This window comes from Hyla sarda, chromosome 10, assembly GCF_029499605.1.
Source record: "Hyla sarda isolate aHylSar1 chromosome 10, aHylSar1.hap1, whole genome shotgun sequence".
Lineage (NCBI taxonomy): Eukaryota > Metazoa > Chordata > Amphibia > Anura > Hylidae > Hyla > Hyla sarda.
In genome coordinates this window covers 15,197,798-15,213,761 of record NC_079198.1, presented here as the reverse complement: position 1 = coordinate 15,213,761, position 15,964 = coordinate 15,197,798, and the positions used below count along the sequence as shown (strand labels likewise).

The 15,964-nt window shown below is 42.8% G+C and overlaps 3 protein-coding genes across 12 annotated transcripts in view; 2 read left to right on the top strand and 1 right to left on the bottom strand.

The window, feature by feature from the left end:
• LOC130294200 (fish-egg lectin-like) overlaps positions 1-2,109 on the top strand; it is a 50,202-nt gene extending 48,093 nt beyond the window's left edge. For both annotated transcript variants that reach the window (XM_056543749.1, XM_056543750.1), the window contains exons 4-5: positions 1,266-1,599; positions 1,956-2,109. In XM_056543749.1, coding sequence (XP_056399724.1) covers positions 1,266-1,599; positions 1,956-2,109 — 488 coding nt within the window. The remainder of the gene's footprint in view (positions 1-1,265; positions 1,600-1,955) is intronic.
• The window catches only part of LOC130294199 (fish-egg lectin-like), a 47,243-nt gene that overhangs the window by 27,178 nt on the left and 4,101 nt on the right, over positions 1-15,964 (bottom strand). For 2 of the 4 annotated variants that reach the window (XM_056543743.1, XM_056543748.1), the window contains exon 2: positions 4,971-5,060. The gene's annotated coding sequence lies outside the window, so the exon portion shown is untranslated. Of the gene's footprint in view, positions 1-4,970; positions 5,061-5,286; positions 5,486-15,964 lie in introns of those variants that run through there. The other 2 variants (XM_056543747.1, XM_056543744.1) reach the window with 2 other exon arrangements.
• On the top strand, positions 3,971-15,647 carry LOC130294201 (fish-egg lectin-like). Of its 6 annotated transcripts, XM_056543754.1 has the most exons (6): positions 5,884-6,127; positions 10,984-11,098; positions 13,168-13,316; positions 13,756-13,983; positions 14,960-15,293; positions 15,388-15,647. In XM_056543754.1, exons 3-6 carry the CDS (start codon positions 13,265-13,267, stop codon positions 15,533-15,535), a joined length of 762 nt encoding a protein of 253 aa, XP_056399729.1. In that variant the 5' UTR covers positions 5,884-6,127; positions 10,984-11,098; positions 13,168-13,264; the 3' UTR covers positions 15,536-15,647. The 6 variants fall into 6 exon arrangements, with proteins under 6 accessions (XP_056399733.1, XP_056399726.1, XP_056399729.1 ...); XM_056543758.1 differs by lacking the exons at positions 5,884-6,127; positions 10,984-11,098 and adding an exon at positions 3,971-3,983; XM_056543751.1 differs by lacking the exons at positions 5,884-6,127; positions 10,984-11,098 and adding an exon at positions 5,744-5,842.

Here is a 15,964-nt window from a genome sequence, read left to right as displayed (position 1 = left end):
TCAAACACCCTTTTTACAATTTCTTGATACACCCTCCCGTTCCTGAGATATGAGGGCGATATTCTGCACAGGGATTTCGCAGCAGCAGAGTCCCATTCATTTCAATAGGATTCTGCTGCACTGTTCGCATTGTAGAATTTCAACACCAGAAACATCTGGCGCGGAAATTCGAATTCCGGTGTGTGCAGAAAGAATAGACATGTCTATTCTTTCTGCAGACTCTGCACGGAATGCATTGATGTCTATGAAATGGCGCATTCCCAAGCAGCTCTAGTGCTCGCATGTTATGCCGTCTAAACATAACCTTATAGTTTGCTTCAGGGGATCAGTCAGATGGGCATGGACTTAATTTTATTAATGGGAGTGACATTAAATGGAGTGTGTATTAAAGGCTTAAACAAATAACAAACAAAAGAGAGTGGAATATAACTATCGTTATATTTAGGCATACATACCCCTTAATGTACAACATTCACACCCCATGACTGTATAATCTCACCCATCACTCCCATTATTAAAATTAACTTCACTCCTAAAATTAACTATAAACCTTCATATCTCAGGAACAGGAGGGGAGATCAAGAAATTGTAAAAAAAAAAAAAAAAAAGGTGTGTGATCAGGGTGCACTAAGCTATTTAATAACAGTAAAATCTTAAAGGGGTTATCCAGGAAAAAACTGGCTCCAGAAAGTTAAACAGATTTGTAAATTACTTCTATTAAAAAATCTTAATCCGTTCAGTACTTATGAGCTTCTGAAGTTAAGGTTGTTTACTTCTGTCTAAGTGCTCTCTGATGACACGTGTCTCGGGAACCGCCCAGTTTAGAAGAGGTTTGCTATGGGGATTTGCTTCCAAACTGGGCGGTTCCCGAGACACGAGTCATCAGAGAGCACTTAGACAGAAAAGAACAACCTTAACTTCAGAAGCTCATAAGTACTGAAAGGATAAAAAAAATTTTAATAGAAGTAATTTACAAATCTGTTTAACTTTCTGGAGCCAGTTGATATTTAAAAAAAAGTTTTTTCCTGGATAACCCCTTAAATTTTTGGGGGTTGGGCACAGATTCTTTTTATGATCCATCTCTGTTTCTATAAAATTAACCGTCCCCATCAGGTCCTGAGGGGGTGGATCATGATCATTCATCCTCCCTGAGGTTTCCCTTGAACCCCGCCATCATACACGGCCTCTTGTGACTAACACCAGACATTACTCAGAAATGTTCTTCTAACTCTTCTAATATGGCTCTCATGTGTTCGCGCCTACAGGTTACCTGAAGCAGGTGGATGCCGGTGGTGATAAGTTCCTGGCTGGAGTGAACGCCCAGGATAATATCTTTTGCTTGATGCAGAATTGTACAGTCTCAAGGTCTTCCCTTGTGACATTCCTACCTCTTGATGGCTCTCTGAAGTATTACAGCTGTGGACCATTTGGTTGCTGGGGAGTCAACAACGTTGATGATATCTTTTACCGTCAGGATGTGAGCCCCAATACCTGCCAGGGATCTAAATGGCAACAGGTGGACGGCAAACTGATCATGGTGGAGGTCGGCACAGATGGCTCAGTCTATGGTGTCAATTCAGTCGGAGAGGCGTTCAAGAGGTAAGAGTCACATGATAAAGAATTTACATAAATCCAATCGTGATGATAGTGATATTGTCATAGTCACAGGAGTCCAGGAAGCTGATGTATATATCCGCACAATGTAGAGTTGCTTTAGCAGATCACACAACACTCAACACTGTAAATGAATGGGATGTGTAGAGTCCATCATAATGGAAGACACTCTTCTTAGATGTTCTTCTCTCCAGCTCATGGGGATGGGGGAGGGGGGGGGGGTCTTAGAAGGAAATGATGTCCTGGTGAGGGGGTTGTCTCCACATTTTACACTCAAAAAATTAAATTTGAACCTTTTGTTTTATATCAAAAATATTCCTAATAATCTCTTATCCTTTCAGGGAGGGGATCTCTGCAAAGACTCCCACTGGTACAGCATGGACCCGCCTGGATTTCTGCGCCACCTTCAGTCATGTGACTTATGATGCCGGGTTCCTGTGGCTTCTGTCTGAGAATGACGACGTTTACAAGTGTTATGAGGAAAATGTATTGTAACCGAGAAAAATCAGAAAGGTCAAATATTTTTTTAAGAAACTGAACATTTTTGTGACACCTTACTTTTTACTTTTACAATTAAAGTTTTTTTGTTTACAAAACAATTGTCTCATTTATTTCTCTACCATTAATTATGTTGTCCGGGATTAGATAGAATGAATATTATTATCAGACACATCACCACTCCTGTACATGACCTGTGTCTGGTATTACAGCTCAGCTCCATTCATGTTATTACCAGAAAACTGCAATACCAGACGCAGCCTGTGCACAGGAGTGGCAGTGTTTCTGAAAATACTAATATGCAAAAATGTGCTTTCATTTGTATTCTTCTAAGAATAACTTTGCTGTTATGAGGTCATATTTTTTAGCATATAAATCAATAGAGTGTTAATTTTTTAATTCAGATCCCCATTTTAGCCCATATAAGGGTATGTCTGCACCCATTTTTGTTTATAATCAAATACGTCTGACAATTTTACAATTTTACACTGTGTAAACATAGCCCAAGGGAAACATATCAACAGTAGGAGACTCGCCCGTCAAAAAAAATAAAGACAATGATGAGGGAAATTTTCACAGATTTACTTAATTTTATAAACCTTGTGCAAAAGTTAAAGCTACAATATATATCTAGCTTAAAGGGGTACTCAGCCGCTAGGCATCTTATTCCCTATGCAAAGAATAGGGGAAAGGACGTCTGATTGAGGGGGTCCCCCGCAATCTTCGTGCAGCACCCGGCGTTCTGAACGAATGCTGGGTTCTGGCAGCAGTTGTCGTGACATCACACCATACCTCCTTGTGACATCACACCACACCCCCTCAATTCATGTCCATGGGAGGGGGGCATAGAGTGACATCACAACCCCTGCTGCAGGAACCCAGTGTTCGTTTAGAATGGCAGGTGCTGCGAGAAGATTGTGGGGGATCCATTGGCGGGACCCCCACGATCGGACATCTTATCCCCTATACTTTGGATAGGGTATACAATGTCAAGTGTTGGAGTACCCCTTTAATTCATTGCTTTCCTTTTTTTTTTGCCTTTATTTGAACTTTGCCCATAGCTTTATATATAATGGCGACTATAATACTAACTGATCAATAATAAATCAATGCCATTTCTGGAAGCTAAGTAACATCTGCTACTTTTCTTCATGTCTCCAAAATGGCTGCATCGCCAGACAGATCTATTGAGGACACTGGGAAAGCTGGGGCAGCTCTGTGCATAGAGTGAGCCCTTCACTGGGTACTGCCAGCAACCAAGCTTTCTCAGTGTCCTGAGAGAGAATATTTGTCTGGTTAAGCAGCCACATTGAAGCTCTTCAGGAGACTGGGAAAACTGGGTGGCAAGCATACTGTGTGCCACCCAGCTTTTCCAGTCCCCTAAATTGATAAGCTGCTCCTCCTCCCTGCACTTCTTACTGCAGCAGCATGTCCATGCTCTCCCACTGATGTCTTTTCTCCCCCTCACTCTTCCCTCAAACCACAGTAAATCTCCGTCCCCCCCCCCCCCCTGCCAACCCGGTCCCCTCTCCCTGCCCCTGCTCTATTTTCTGCACCTACCTGCCAGACAGCTAAACCATGACATTGGTCCAGTTGCAGAATTTCTAAAACTCCCGGGCATTCTCTGCATCCTGAGAGTAATACAATCAGGACGCCTACCAAAATCCCATAGACTTGCATAGGCTTCTGGTACCATTATGGTTGAGTATGATTCAACTGTTTGCGCTCTGCCAATTAATTCTTGCGCTGCGGAGAATGTCAGTATCGGGACATCCCTAAACTCTACTATTTTTTTGTTGATAAGACACATAAGAAAATGTGTACCTTGTTTAATCAAAATATTTCCAGCCGTTCAAAAGTTACGACTAAGGGTAAGTTACACCCCAAAACACGTCACTTCCTGTTTTGTCATGTCATATTGTGTGTGAACAGTACAAGTTTTTATGCAACATAACCATGCTGGAATTTTGCACACACATATATATATGTTACGCCTAGCGCTCCGGGTCCCCGCTCCTCCCCGGAGCGCTTACGGCGTCTCTCTCTCCGCAGCGCCCCGGACGGTCCCGCTGACCGGGAGCGCTGCACTGTCATGGCCGTCGGGGATGCGATTCGCACAGCGGGACGCGCCCGCTCGCGAATCGCATCCCAGGTCACTTACCCGTTCCCATCCCCTGCTGTCATGTGCTGGCGCGCGCGGCTCCGCTCTCTAGGGCGCGCGCGCGCCAGCTCCCTGAGACTTAAAGGGCCAGTGCACCAATGATTGGTGCCTGGCCCAATTAGCTTAATTGGCTTCCACCTGCTCCCAGACTATATCTGATCTCTGCCCCTGCACTCCCCTGCCGGATCTTGTTGCCTTAGAGCCTAGTGAAAGCGTTACTGTGTTTGTCCATACTGTGTACTTGACCTCCTGCTATTACCTTATTGACTACGATCCTTGCTGCCTGCCCCGACCTTCTGCTACGTCCGACCTTGCTTCTGTCTACTCCCTTGTACCGTGCCTATCTTCAGCAGTCAGAGAGGTTGAGCCGTTGCTAGTGGATACGACCTGGTCACTACCGCCGCAGCAAGACCATCCCGCTTTGCGGCGGGCTCTGGTGAACACCAGTAGTGACTTAGAACCGGTCCACTAGCACGGTCCACGCCAATCCCTCTCTGGCACAGAGGATCCACCTCCTGCCAGCCGGCATCGTGACAATATACACACATATATTAATATATATCTTTTGATAGATAACATAAAGTAGTTGTTTGCATAGAAAAATCTCCACTAGAAGTCTTCCATAGTAATAGGTTACTGGAATCCGTAAAAATAAAATTAAATAAAAAACTAAAATATCAAACAAATCATTAGTCACCTCATTGGTCCGTACCGATCTCCACTTTCTGGTCTCCATCTTCTTGACATGTAGGATACGCTGTCTCACTGAAATGCAGCCCCCATTCTCCTTAACAACCAAAAGAAATGCACCATATGTTTGGATGAAAATGGCCGCACCCTCATTAATATGGGTCATATTAAAATACACAGCATTTGGAAAAAAATATAAATATAAGAACCGTTTTAATAAAACCATAAATATCTTATAAATCTGCTCAACTGCCCAGTGTCCATGTCCTCCCAGCACTGACTAGGAGAGTAAACCCCACTTTAAAGGACCAAGACTAAAATACCAGAAGGGGCAGGTTGGCGGAGGCTTCTCAGGCTTCTCACATCGCTGATAGACTGACAGGGGAACCTCTCCTGAGGCACAATATATGGACGCCGGATTTCCCGTTCTAACTGCTGATCCAATAAGCTGCAACGACTGGATCTTTTCTGCCCAGCAACCGAACATCAGTCTGGAGAATCTGCCCAGCAACAACTGGGGAAGACCACCTGTGGGAAAAGAATAAAGGAGGGGAGAGAGGGAACAGACGGGACCAAAACAATAAATGTTTAAAGACAACCATGACTAAAATAAAGGGGAGGGGGGTGCAATTTAGTGTCCCCCCCCCTATTATAAGGGGATGGGGGTCCTGTTAGCCAGTTTGGTCACAGCCCACTTCAGCCAGGAGAAGTGTGCGCTTAGTTTGTTGGCTCCCCGCTATTTATCACATTACCTGGACCGATTCTTAATGTGTTGGGGCCATCCTGGTCTCACAGACACAGAGCAGGCACACGCTGGAACCACAGACCGAAGATCCGACAGCACGGAAGAACGTAGGAACACTCCGGGCATCAGTTAAGGTGATCCGGACCGCACGATTGTCTCGCGGTGGTCCTGATCACTCATAGCAACCAGACGGCAACAATCACTTGCCGGCTTTAGGTCCTGCGATCAGCTTTGATCACGGAATCTAAAGGGTTAACAGCCACGCAGCGAAGTTGCTGTTAGTTGCAGCCCCTAGCTGTTGGGGCCGCACAGTACGGAGCGGAATGACATCACAATCATTGGTCCCTGCAGTGGCGTTGCTAGGGTTGGTGTCACCCGGTGCGGTAGAAAATGGTGTCACCCCATACCTCCCCCCCTCAGTAAGTTTTTAGCCTGTTGTGACAGACACCACTGTTGTAGCGCATTGTGAGAAATTACAGTATAATAATCAGATATACCAGTTGCCACAGAATAGGAAAGTGTTAAAGAAGTTTTCACCATTGAAATATACAGCTCCCAGAATTACTTAAAGGGGTACTCCACTGGAAAACATTTACTTTTATATCAACTGGTGCCAGAAAGTTAAACAGATTTTTAAATTACTTCTATTTAAAATTTTAATACTTACAGTACTTATAAGCTGGTGTATGCTCCACAGGAAGTTGTGTAGTTCTTTCCAGTCTGACCACAGTGCTATTTGCTGACACCTCTGTCCATGTCAGGAACTGTCCAGAGCAGGATAGGTTTGCTATGGGGATTTGCTCCTACTATGGACAGTTCTTGACATGGACAGAGGTGTCAGCACAGAGCACTGTGGTCAGACAGAAAAGAAATTAAAAAAGAAAATAACTTCCTGTGAATCGCTTATACAGCAGCTAATAAGTACTGGAAGGATTAAGATTTTTAAATAGAAGTAATTTACAAATCTGTTTAACTTTGTAGCACCAGCTGATTAAAAAAAATGTTTTCCAGTAGATTACCCCTTTGAGTAGTGGTGAGGTTATGCTGGGAGTTGTAGTTTCACTGACCTAACTGTAGAACTGACAAGTGACTCCAGCTCTGATAGGACATAGAGAGGAGAATATACAATGATATCAGTGACTACAGGTGACGTCTTCTCTATAGTGAGGAGAATACAAAATGATATCAGTGATTACAGGTGACGTCTTCTCTATAGTGAGGAGAATACACAATGATATCAGTGACTACAGGTGACGTCTTCTCTATAGTGAGGAGAATGTACAATGATATCAGTGACTACATTTGACGTCTTCTCTAGTGAGGAGAATACACAATGATATCAGTGACTACAGGTGACGTCTTCTCTATAGTGAGGAGAATACACAATGATATCAGTGATTACAGGTGACGTCTTCTCTATAGTGAGGAGAATGTACAATGATATCAGTGACTACAGGTGACGTCTTCTCTATAGTGAGGAGAATACACAATGATATCAGTGACTACAGGTGACGTCTTCTCTATAGTCTTCCCTTATCTAATTCAGATGGTACATACCGCCAGGACTTGTTCCAGCTAAAACTTCTGTCTGTAGAATGTGACGCCCAGACGTCTCCTCACTATGTCAGCGCATTCTCATCCTCTATATGAAAACAAGTATTATTATAAACCTGACAGACACTGTATCCTCTAAATATAATACTACTATACACTACACTCTTTGATTACAAACCTTCCATACACCATACCCACTGTATATAATACTACCACACACTGTACATTCTGAATATAATACCAACACATACTGTACACTCTGAATATAAATCTGTCACATACTGTACCCCTGAATATAATACCGCCACACACCGTATCCACTGAATATAATACTACCACATACTGTACCCTCTGAATATAATACTACCACAAACTGCGCCCTCTGAATATAATACTACCACAAACTGCACCCTCTGAATATAAATCTGCCACATACTGTACCCTCTGAATATAAATCTGCCACATACTGTACCCTCTGAATATAAATCTGCCACATACTGTACCCCTGAATATAAATCTGCCACATACTGTACCCCTGAATATAAATCTGCCACATACTGTACCCCTGAATATAATACCGCCACATACTGTACCCTCTGAATATAATACTACCACCCACTGCGCCCTCTGAATACTTAGAGATGAGCAAACTACAGTAAATTCAACTCGTCACAAACTTCTCTGCTCGGCAGTTGATCACTTTTCCTGCATAAATTAGTTCAGCTTTCAGGTGCTCCCGTGGGCTGGAAAAGGTGGATACAGTCCTAGGAGACTCTTTCCTAGGACTGTATCCACCTTTTCCAGCCCACCGGAGCACCTGAAGGCTGAACTAATTTACTCAGGATAAGTCATCAACTGCCGAGAAGTTTGTGATGAATCGAATTTACTATAAGTTCGCTCATCTCTAATAATACTACCACAAACTGCGCACTCTGAATATAATACTACCACAAACTGCGCCCTCTGAATTTAACGTTGCCATACAGTGCACCCTCTGAATATAATACCACAACCGCAGTAACACCCCTCAACATCCATTAGCTGATGCTAATACCACGGGAGGGGGGTATTGGTGGTGTTGCTAGTGGATGATGGGGGTGCTACTACTGGGGGGGTGTTGCTGGAGGATGATGAGGGTGCTACTGGTCATCCCCCCTGGCAGTATCACCCCCATCATCCATCGGCAGGATCATCCTCCTGGCAGGAGCACCTCCATCATCCACCATCAGGATCTGCTGATGGAGGTGGTGCTGGGGGGGGGGTGTTGCTGGTGGATGATGAGGGTGCTACTGCCAGGGGGGGAGCATTAGGTAGGCAGCAGTTCCCCCACATTAGATAGGTCGAAGTTTCCCCACATTAGGTAGCATCTATTCCCCATATTAGGCAGCATAGATTCCCCACATTTGGTACCAGTTCCCCCACATTAGGTAGGTACCAGTTACCCCACATTAGGTAGCAATTTCCCCCACATTAGGTAGCACAGATTCCCCACATTAGGTAGCAATTTCCCCACATTAGGTAGCACAGATTCCCCACATTCGGTAGCACAGATTCCCCACATAAGATAGCACAGATTCCCCACATAAGGTAGCATAGACTCCCCACATTTGGTAGACTCTCCACATTAAGGTAGCATAGACTCCCCACATTTGGTAGACTCTCCACATTAAGGTAGCATAGACTCCGCACATTTGGTAGACTCTCCACATTAAGGTAGCATAGACTCCGCACATTTGGTAGTAGTTTCCCCACATTAGGCCGCAGGTTCCCTTGCAGGTTCCCCACAATGGGTCAAAGTCTCCCCACAATAGATCGCTGGTTATACCGTCCACACACACACACACACACACACGAAAAAAAAAACACAGAAAAACACACACACACTCACAGACAGACACACACACACAGAGTCACACACAGAGTCACACACACACACAGAGTCACACAGTCACACACAGAGTCACACACGCACACAGAGTCACACACAGAGTCACACACACACTCAGAGAGTCACACAAACACACACAAGCAGCAGGACCCCCGCAATCAGACATCTTATCCCCTATCCTTTGGATAGGGGATAAGATGTCTTAAGTCCTTACAAAAGAATTGGTAGCAGTCCAAGCACTTCCTAGAGTTTATATTCCATTTTATTTAAATTTTTCAATTTTTTATTTTAATAAATGGTAATGTCTCATTAATTTATCTAATATACAACTAATCTGTCATTTTTACATACCATATCTATATTTATATACAATATATATTTATATTATTTTTACTAAATACTGTATATATATGTATATATACATATATATATATATATATATATATCTTGAGGTCTGCGTCACATTTTAGTATTTATTTCTCTTTTGGCACGTGGGTTACGTGTAACACAGTTACCTCGATATATATATCTCATATTCTAAATTATAGTGTGAGCCCTCGATTCATATTTTTTTCTTCCTAGAGTCTACTGTCTCTGTAGCTCCCCAAAAAAGGGGTTTGAGGTTTAAGAAGAACCTGATGGCCAGATTTTTAACAGGACAGCCAAATGGGCACTACACAATAATAATGGTTGTGGCAAAACAATGAAGGACATATGGGCCTTTGGGGATCAATGCCAATGGGTGTTCTGTATAGTCTTATAATGAATGACTTTCCATTTGTACAGAATTACACATAAAATTTGGGTAATATGATAAAATGCCAATGCATTCTCTGGACCTCTGAAGACCACATTGGGTTGTTTTCTAGAGAAAGACCCAAAGCTCTATAGTTTACAGCTACTCTGCTTCATCATCAAAACAACTTTCTCCACCAAATTTATCTGGGACAATGTAATAAAAATATCAACTCATTATACAAGAGCGAGTTGATAGAAGACCCAGGTTATACAATGGTCAATATAAACACCTTATACAAGATCCAGATTATAGAAGACAATGGACAATATAAACACAATATACAAGGACAAGGTGATAGGAGACTCGGGTTACACAATAGACAACAAAGCAGAACTGTAAATGGAGACTGGAAAGTTGGTGTCCTTGGATCACCAGTACTTATCCTGAAGGAACATAGAGGGATCTGATAAGATCCTCATCACTAGAGATGGTTTGGAGACATCTGTGGGGGGTTTCCTGATGCCCCATTCATGTCACTATACTGTGTCTGGCTTTGGGACTCAATTACACAGAACATTGTAGAACATATTAATGATTAAAACATAGAGATACAGCAACATTCCTTATATCTGACCTCAGTTGGGCCTAAGGATTTGAAGCATTGGGGGCACCAACCCCAAGGAATTTGTTTAATAGCCCCTAATGGTTTATGACATGGCTATAAAATGACTTTTTAATGCACTAACTGATCTGTACACTATTCCTGAATATCATAAGAGTTTTACCCATAGATAAACAATTCGGTCTGTCACAAAAACTAGTGTAGATATATAATGTCTTTATACAAGGGCCAAATAATCTCTCCACTCGGAGACACCCAGAACTAAGAGGACCAATGTAACCAATAATATCACCATCCAGTGCCCATATAGATGGACATTTATAATGGTGTTTAGAGCCTTTTTATTTTTATTTTTACTCTGGGCGCACAAAGGGTCGCATGTGGGCCTAAGACTATTTTTGTACAACTTTGGTGGGTACGCATAAAGTTGCAAACACCCTTACCTAAGCAACTTTCAGTTTTCCCTTTGCAGTGGTCTCGTATTTATGATGTGAAAATGTGGCACCTAGGCAAAGAAAAGTCACAAACCCCCTTCAAAAAGTATCAAGTCAACTCTGGGTCAGACCTGGCTTTCATAACTACCCGTGGTAAGCACTTTTAAATAGTCCCTAAAAAAAGTCTCACCTGCAACTTATGGGGGAGATTTATCAAAATCTTCCCTTAGGAAAAGTTGCTGTCTTGTCCGTAGCAACCAATCAGATGGCTTCTTTTTTTTTTTTTAAAAGAGGCCTGTGAAAAATGAAAGAAGCGATCTGATTGGTTGCTATGGGCAACTCAGCAACTTTTCCTCTGGACAGGTTTTGATAAATCTCTAAATAAATCTCCCATAAAATGTGTTTTGCTTATGTTCTCCAAATGTATCTACCCCCTGTGTTAGTATAATAAATCTATCGCACATAAGCAAAAACTAAGGCAAATAAAAATTACTTCAGAACTCGCTTACCGAAGACAGCAATGATAAATGTCCCCATAGTGGTCACATACCAGCACCGCAACGGCGCTCTGCAGGGTATAATCACACTGTACACCGGATGACTACAGGTCACGTCGTCTTTAATCAGAATTTTCTAAATTTTTGGACAAACATTTTAGGCTCCCACACCCCTACACATGCCCCTCTCTATAGGGCCCAATATGGTAATACCCCACACAGTAAAAGTACCTGCCTTCATAGTAATAGTTAGGTTGCTTCTGTTTCCCCTATCCTGTAGCTAGGCCCCTTATATGTCTCTATACTGTAGCAAGACCCCCTTCTGTGTCCCCATTCTGTATCTTGGCCCCCCTTCTCTGACCCCATATTGTAGCTAGGCTCCCTTATCAACCCCCATACTGGAGCTTGACCCCTTGTTCATCAATACACTGTAGATAGATCCCTTCTATGTCTCCCTACTATACCTAGGCCCCCTTCTGTGTCACCATACTGTAGCTAGGCCCCCTTCTGTGTCACCATACTGTAGCTAGCCCCCCTTCTGTGTCACCATACTATAGCTAGGCCCCCTTCTGTGTCACCATACTGTAGCTAGCCCCCCTTCTGTGTCACCATACTGTAGCTAGGCCCCCTTCTGTGTCACCATACTGTAGCTAGCCCCCCTTCTGTGTCACCATACTATAGCTAGGCCCCCTTCTGTGTCACCATACTGTAGCTAGCCCCCCTTCTGTGTCACCATACTATAGCTAGGCCCCCTTCTGTGTCACCATACTGTAGCTAGCCCCCCTTCTGTGTCACCATACTGTAGCTAGCCCCCCTTCTGTGTCACCATACTGTAGCTAGCCCCCCTTCTGTGTCACCATACTGTAGCTAGCCCCCTTCTGTGTCACCATACTATAGCTAGCCCCCCTTCTGTGTCACCATACTGTAGCTAGCCCCCCTTCTGTGTCACCATACTGTAGCTAGCCCCCTTCTGTGTCACCATACTGTAGCTAGGCCCCCTTCTGTGTCACCATACTGTAGTTTGACCCCCTTCTGTGTCACCATACTGTAGCTAGCACCCCTTCTGTGTCACCATACTGTAGCTAGCCCCCCTTCTGTGTCACCATACTGTAGCTAGCCCCCTTCTGTGTCACCATACTGTAGCTAGCCCCCTTCTGTGTCACAATACTGTAGCTAGCCCCCCTTCTGTGTCACCATACTGTAGCTAGCCCCCCTTCTGTGTCCCCAATACTTTCTCTAATCCCCTTTTCTTTTCCCATACAGTACCGGGGCCCTTTCTGTGTCCCCATACGATAGCTAGGACCTCTTCTGTGTCCTTATACTGTAGCTTGTTGCCTTTTGTGTCCACATAGTGTACCTTGGCTCCCTTCTGTGTCCCACAGTCCTTTTAGCCCTCTTTTGAACCCCACAACTTTAATAATATCCTTTCTTTTCCCCAATGCAATTATTATACCTCTTTTCTGCCAAGAAAATCAAATATTTTGTTTATAATTTGGTATTATTTGCATATCATTTACATGTCTATTGATACTGTGATTTCCATAGTTCCTCAGGTCTTCTTGTTTTAATTTGAAATAAAATTGAAATTAAATTTAGATGTTACAAGATGTTTCATTTTTTGTGCAGCAACATATACAGTATAGATTTCTTTACATTGAGTTAAATATAACACTAAATAAATGAGCAGATTATCTCCATTATCTCCTGTCCTTGTCCTTCTATCAGTGGGGAGGAGATGACTGTGTAAGGAGGAGCCGGGGTCTTGGATAAATAGGAAAGGGATTGCAGCCCATGACATCCACTGACTCCATCTCCAGCCGCCATGATCTTCATCCTCGGCCTGTTCCTGCTGAGTGTCTCCGCTGTTACTGCAGGTAATAACTTCGCTCTTCATTGTCTTATATTTTTAGTCATGTGATCTATTTGCATGTGATCTATTTGCTAAATCCGGTTTAGGGTTTGCTCATGATCTTCTGTACTCTTTTGGATTTTTTGCTTTTTTACCTCAGTATTTTGTCATTTTCACTCATACCATTGAGGTTCTTGAGGTGTCCCTGCTCCTACTTTTGACAAAGATAGAGGAACAATGTTCCCTCCAGGACACAGGTGACTACTGGGACACCTCAAGCAGCTCTACAGTGTGAAGGCCCCAGCAAACAGCTCTCCATATGTCCTTGGACAGAGTCACCCAGGGCTTCCTTAAGCCCAGCACAAGAAATAAGTCCAAACACCCACCCTCCATCTATAGAGAATGTGTGTAAATCCATATGTGATATATTTTAGAATTTATCCAAATTTGTTTTTTGTATTTAGATCTCCAATGTCTATTGATGCCGGGAAAACTAAGACAGATCGATGCCGGTGCGGGACAAGTGTACGGAGTTAATGACAAAGGAAACATCTTCAAGATGGTCAATAACAACTGGCAGCAAGTTTCCGGGCTGCTCACTCATGTGTCGGTCGGTCCTGCTGGAGTCTGGGGGGTCTATAAGGAAAATAGAGTCTTCAAACTGCAGGACAACAAGTGGAAGCTTGTGACAGGTAAATATCAATGAGGTTTATATAATACATAATATACAGTATGATAACAATTTAACTTTATTTTATCAAGATATAAAACTCAAAAACATAGATGTAATTAAAGTGCACATGCAAACAGGTTATGGCAGATACAATGGCTTCTTCAATAGTTGGGCAACCTAATGTTCTTTTTATGTGGGGGGGGGGGGGGGGGGGGGGGGGACTTGTGACAATTACAAGAATACCAACGTGTTAATTAACTTTTAGTATGAACTCTGAGAAATGAATTAGAGTTGGTAAAATATATGGGTCAATCCTCTTCCCATTTGTCCACTCACTGGAATGCCGACCATAAAGAGACAAATATTGCGAAATAACTTCTGTTATTTAACACAACAGCTTCAAAATCATTTATATTTTTTATCTACATTCCTGTGGCCAATAAAAAAAAAAGAGATTGGATTATTACTATTATTATTAAATAGCTTAATTGGGCGAGAGATGGGCGATAACTTATATTTTTTTAAATATGAAATGGTGGGCGGGATTATACAGTCAGGGGGTGTGCATTAGGCATACACACCCCTCATTGAACAATATTCACACCCCTGACTGTATAATCCCACCCATCACTCCCATTGTTAAAATTAAGTTCACGCCCATCTGACCGATTCTCTGAATTGTAAGACTAAGACTAAGTTATAAGCCCAGGTTTTTCAGGAACAGAAGGGTGTATCAAGAAACTGTAAAAAGGTGTTTAATAACTGTAAAATCTTGAATTTGGAGGGTTAGTCACAGGTTCTACTAAGATCACCCTGTTTCTAATAAGTAGCCGTCCCCATCAGGTCCTGAGGGGGTGGATCATGATCATTCATCCTCCCTGAGGTTTCCCTTGAACCCCGCCATCATACACGGCCTCTTGTGACTAACACCAGACATTACTCAGAAATGTTCTTCTAACTCTTCTAATATTGCTCTCATGTGTTCGCACCTACAGGTTACCTGAAGCAGGTGGATGCCGGTGGTGATAAGTTCCTGGCTGGAGTGAACGCCCAGGATAATATCTTTTGCTTGATGCAGAATTGTACAGTCTCAAGGTCTTCCCTTGTGACATTCCTACCTCTTGATGGCTCTCTGAAGTATTACAGCTGTGGACCATTTGGTTGCTGGGGAGTCAACAACGTTGATGATATCTTTTACCGTCAGGATGTGAGCCCCAATACATGCCAGGGATCTAAATGGCAACAGGTGGACGGCAAACTGATCATGGTGGAGGTCGGCACAGATGGCTCAGTCTATGGTGTCAATTCAGTCGGAGAGGCATTCAAGAGGTAAGGGCTAAGGACAAGGACATTTAAACATTAAAGAAATTTGAACCTTTTGTTTTATATCAGAAATATTCCTAATGATCTCTTATCCTTTCAGGGAGGGGATCTCTGCCAAGACTCCCACTGGTACAGCATGGAAGCGCCTGGATTTCTGCGCCACCTTCAGTCATGTGACTTATGATGCCGGGTTCCTGTGGCTTCTGTCTGAGAATGACGACGTTTACAAGTGTTACGAGGAGGCCTAGGGGGAAAGTTTCTAATTTTAAGGAAGTGCAATGTGTTTATAGGTTTAACTGTATTGTAACCGAGAAAGATCAGAAAGGTCAAATATTTTTTTAGGAAACTAAACATTTTTGTGACACGTAATCATTTTTACTTTTACAATTAAAGTTTTTTTTGTTTATAAAACAATTGCTTTGTTTATTTCTCTACTATTTATCCAATTGTCCAGGGTTAGATAGAATGGATATTATTATCAGACACATCACCACAAATGTACATGACGTGTCTGGTATTACAGCTCAGCTCCATTCATGTTATTACCAGAGAACTGCAATACCAGACGCAGCCTGTGCACAGGAGTGGCAGTGTTTCTGAAAATACTAATATGCAAAAATGACTAACTTTGCTGTTATGGGGTCATATTTTTTAGCATATAAATCTATAAAGTGTTA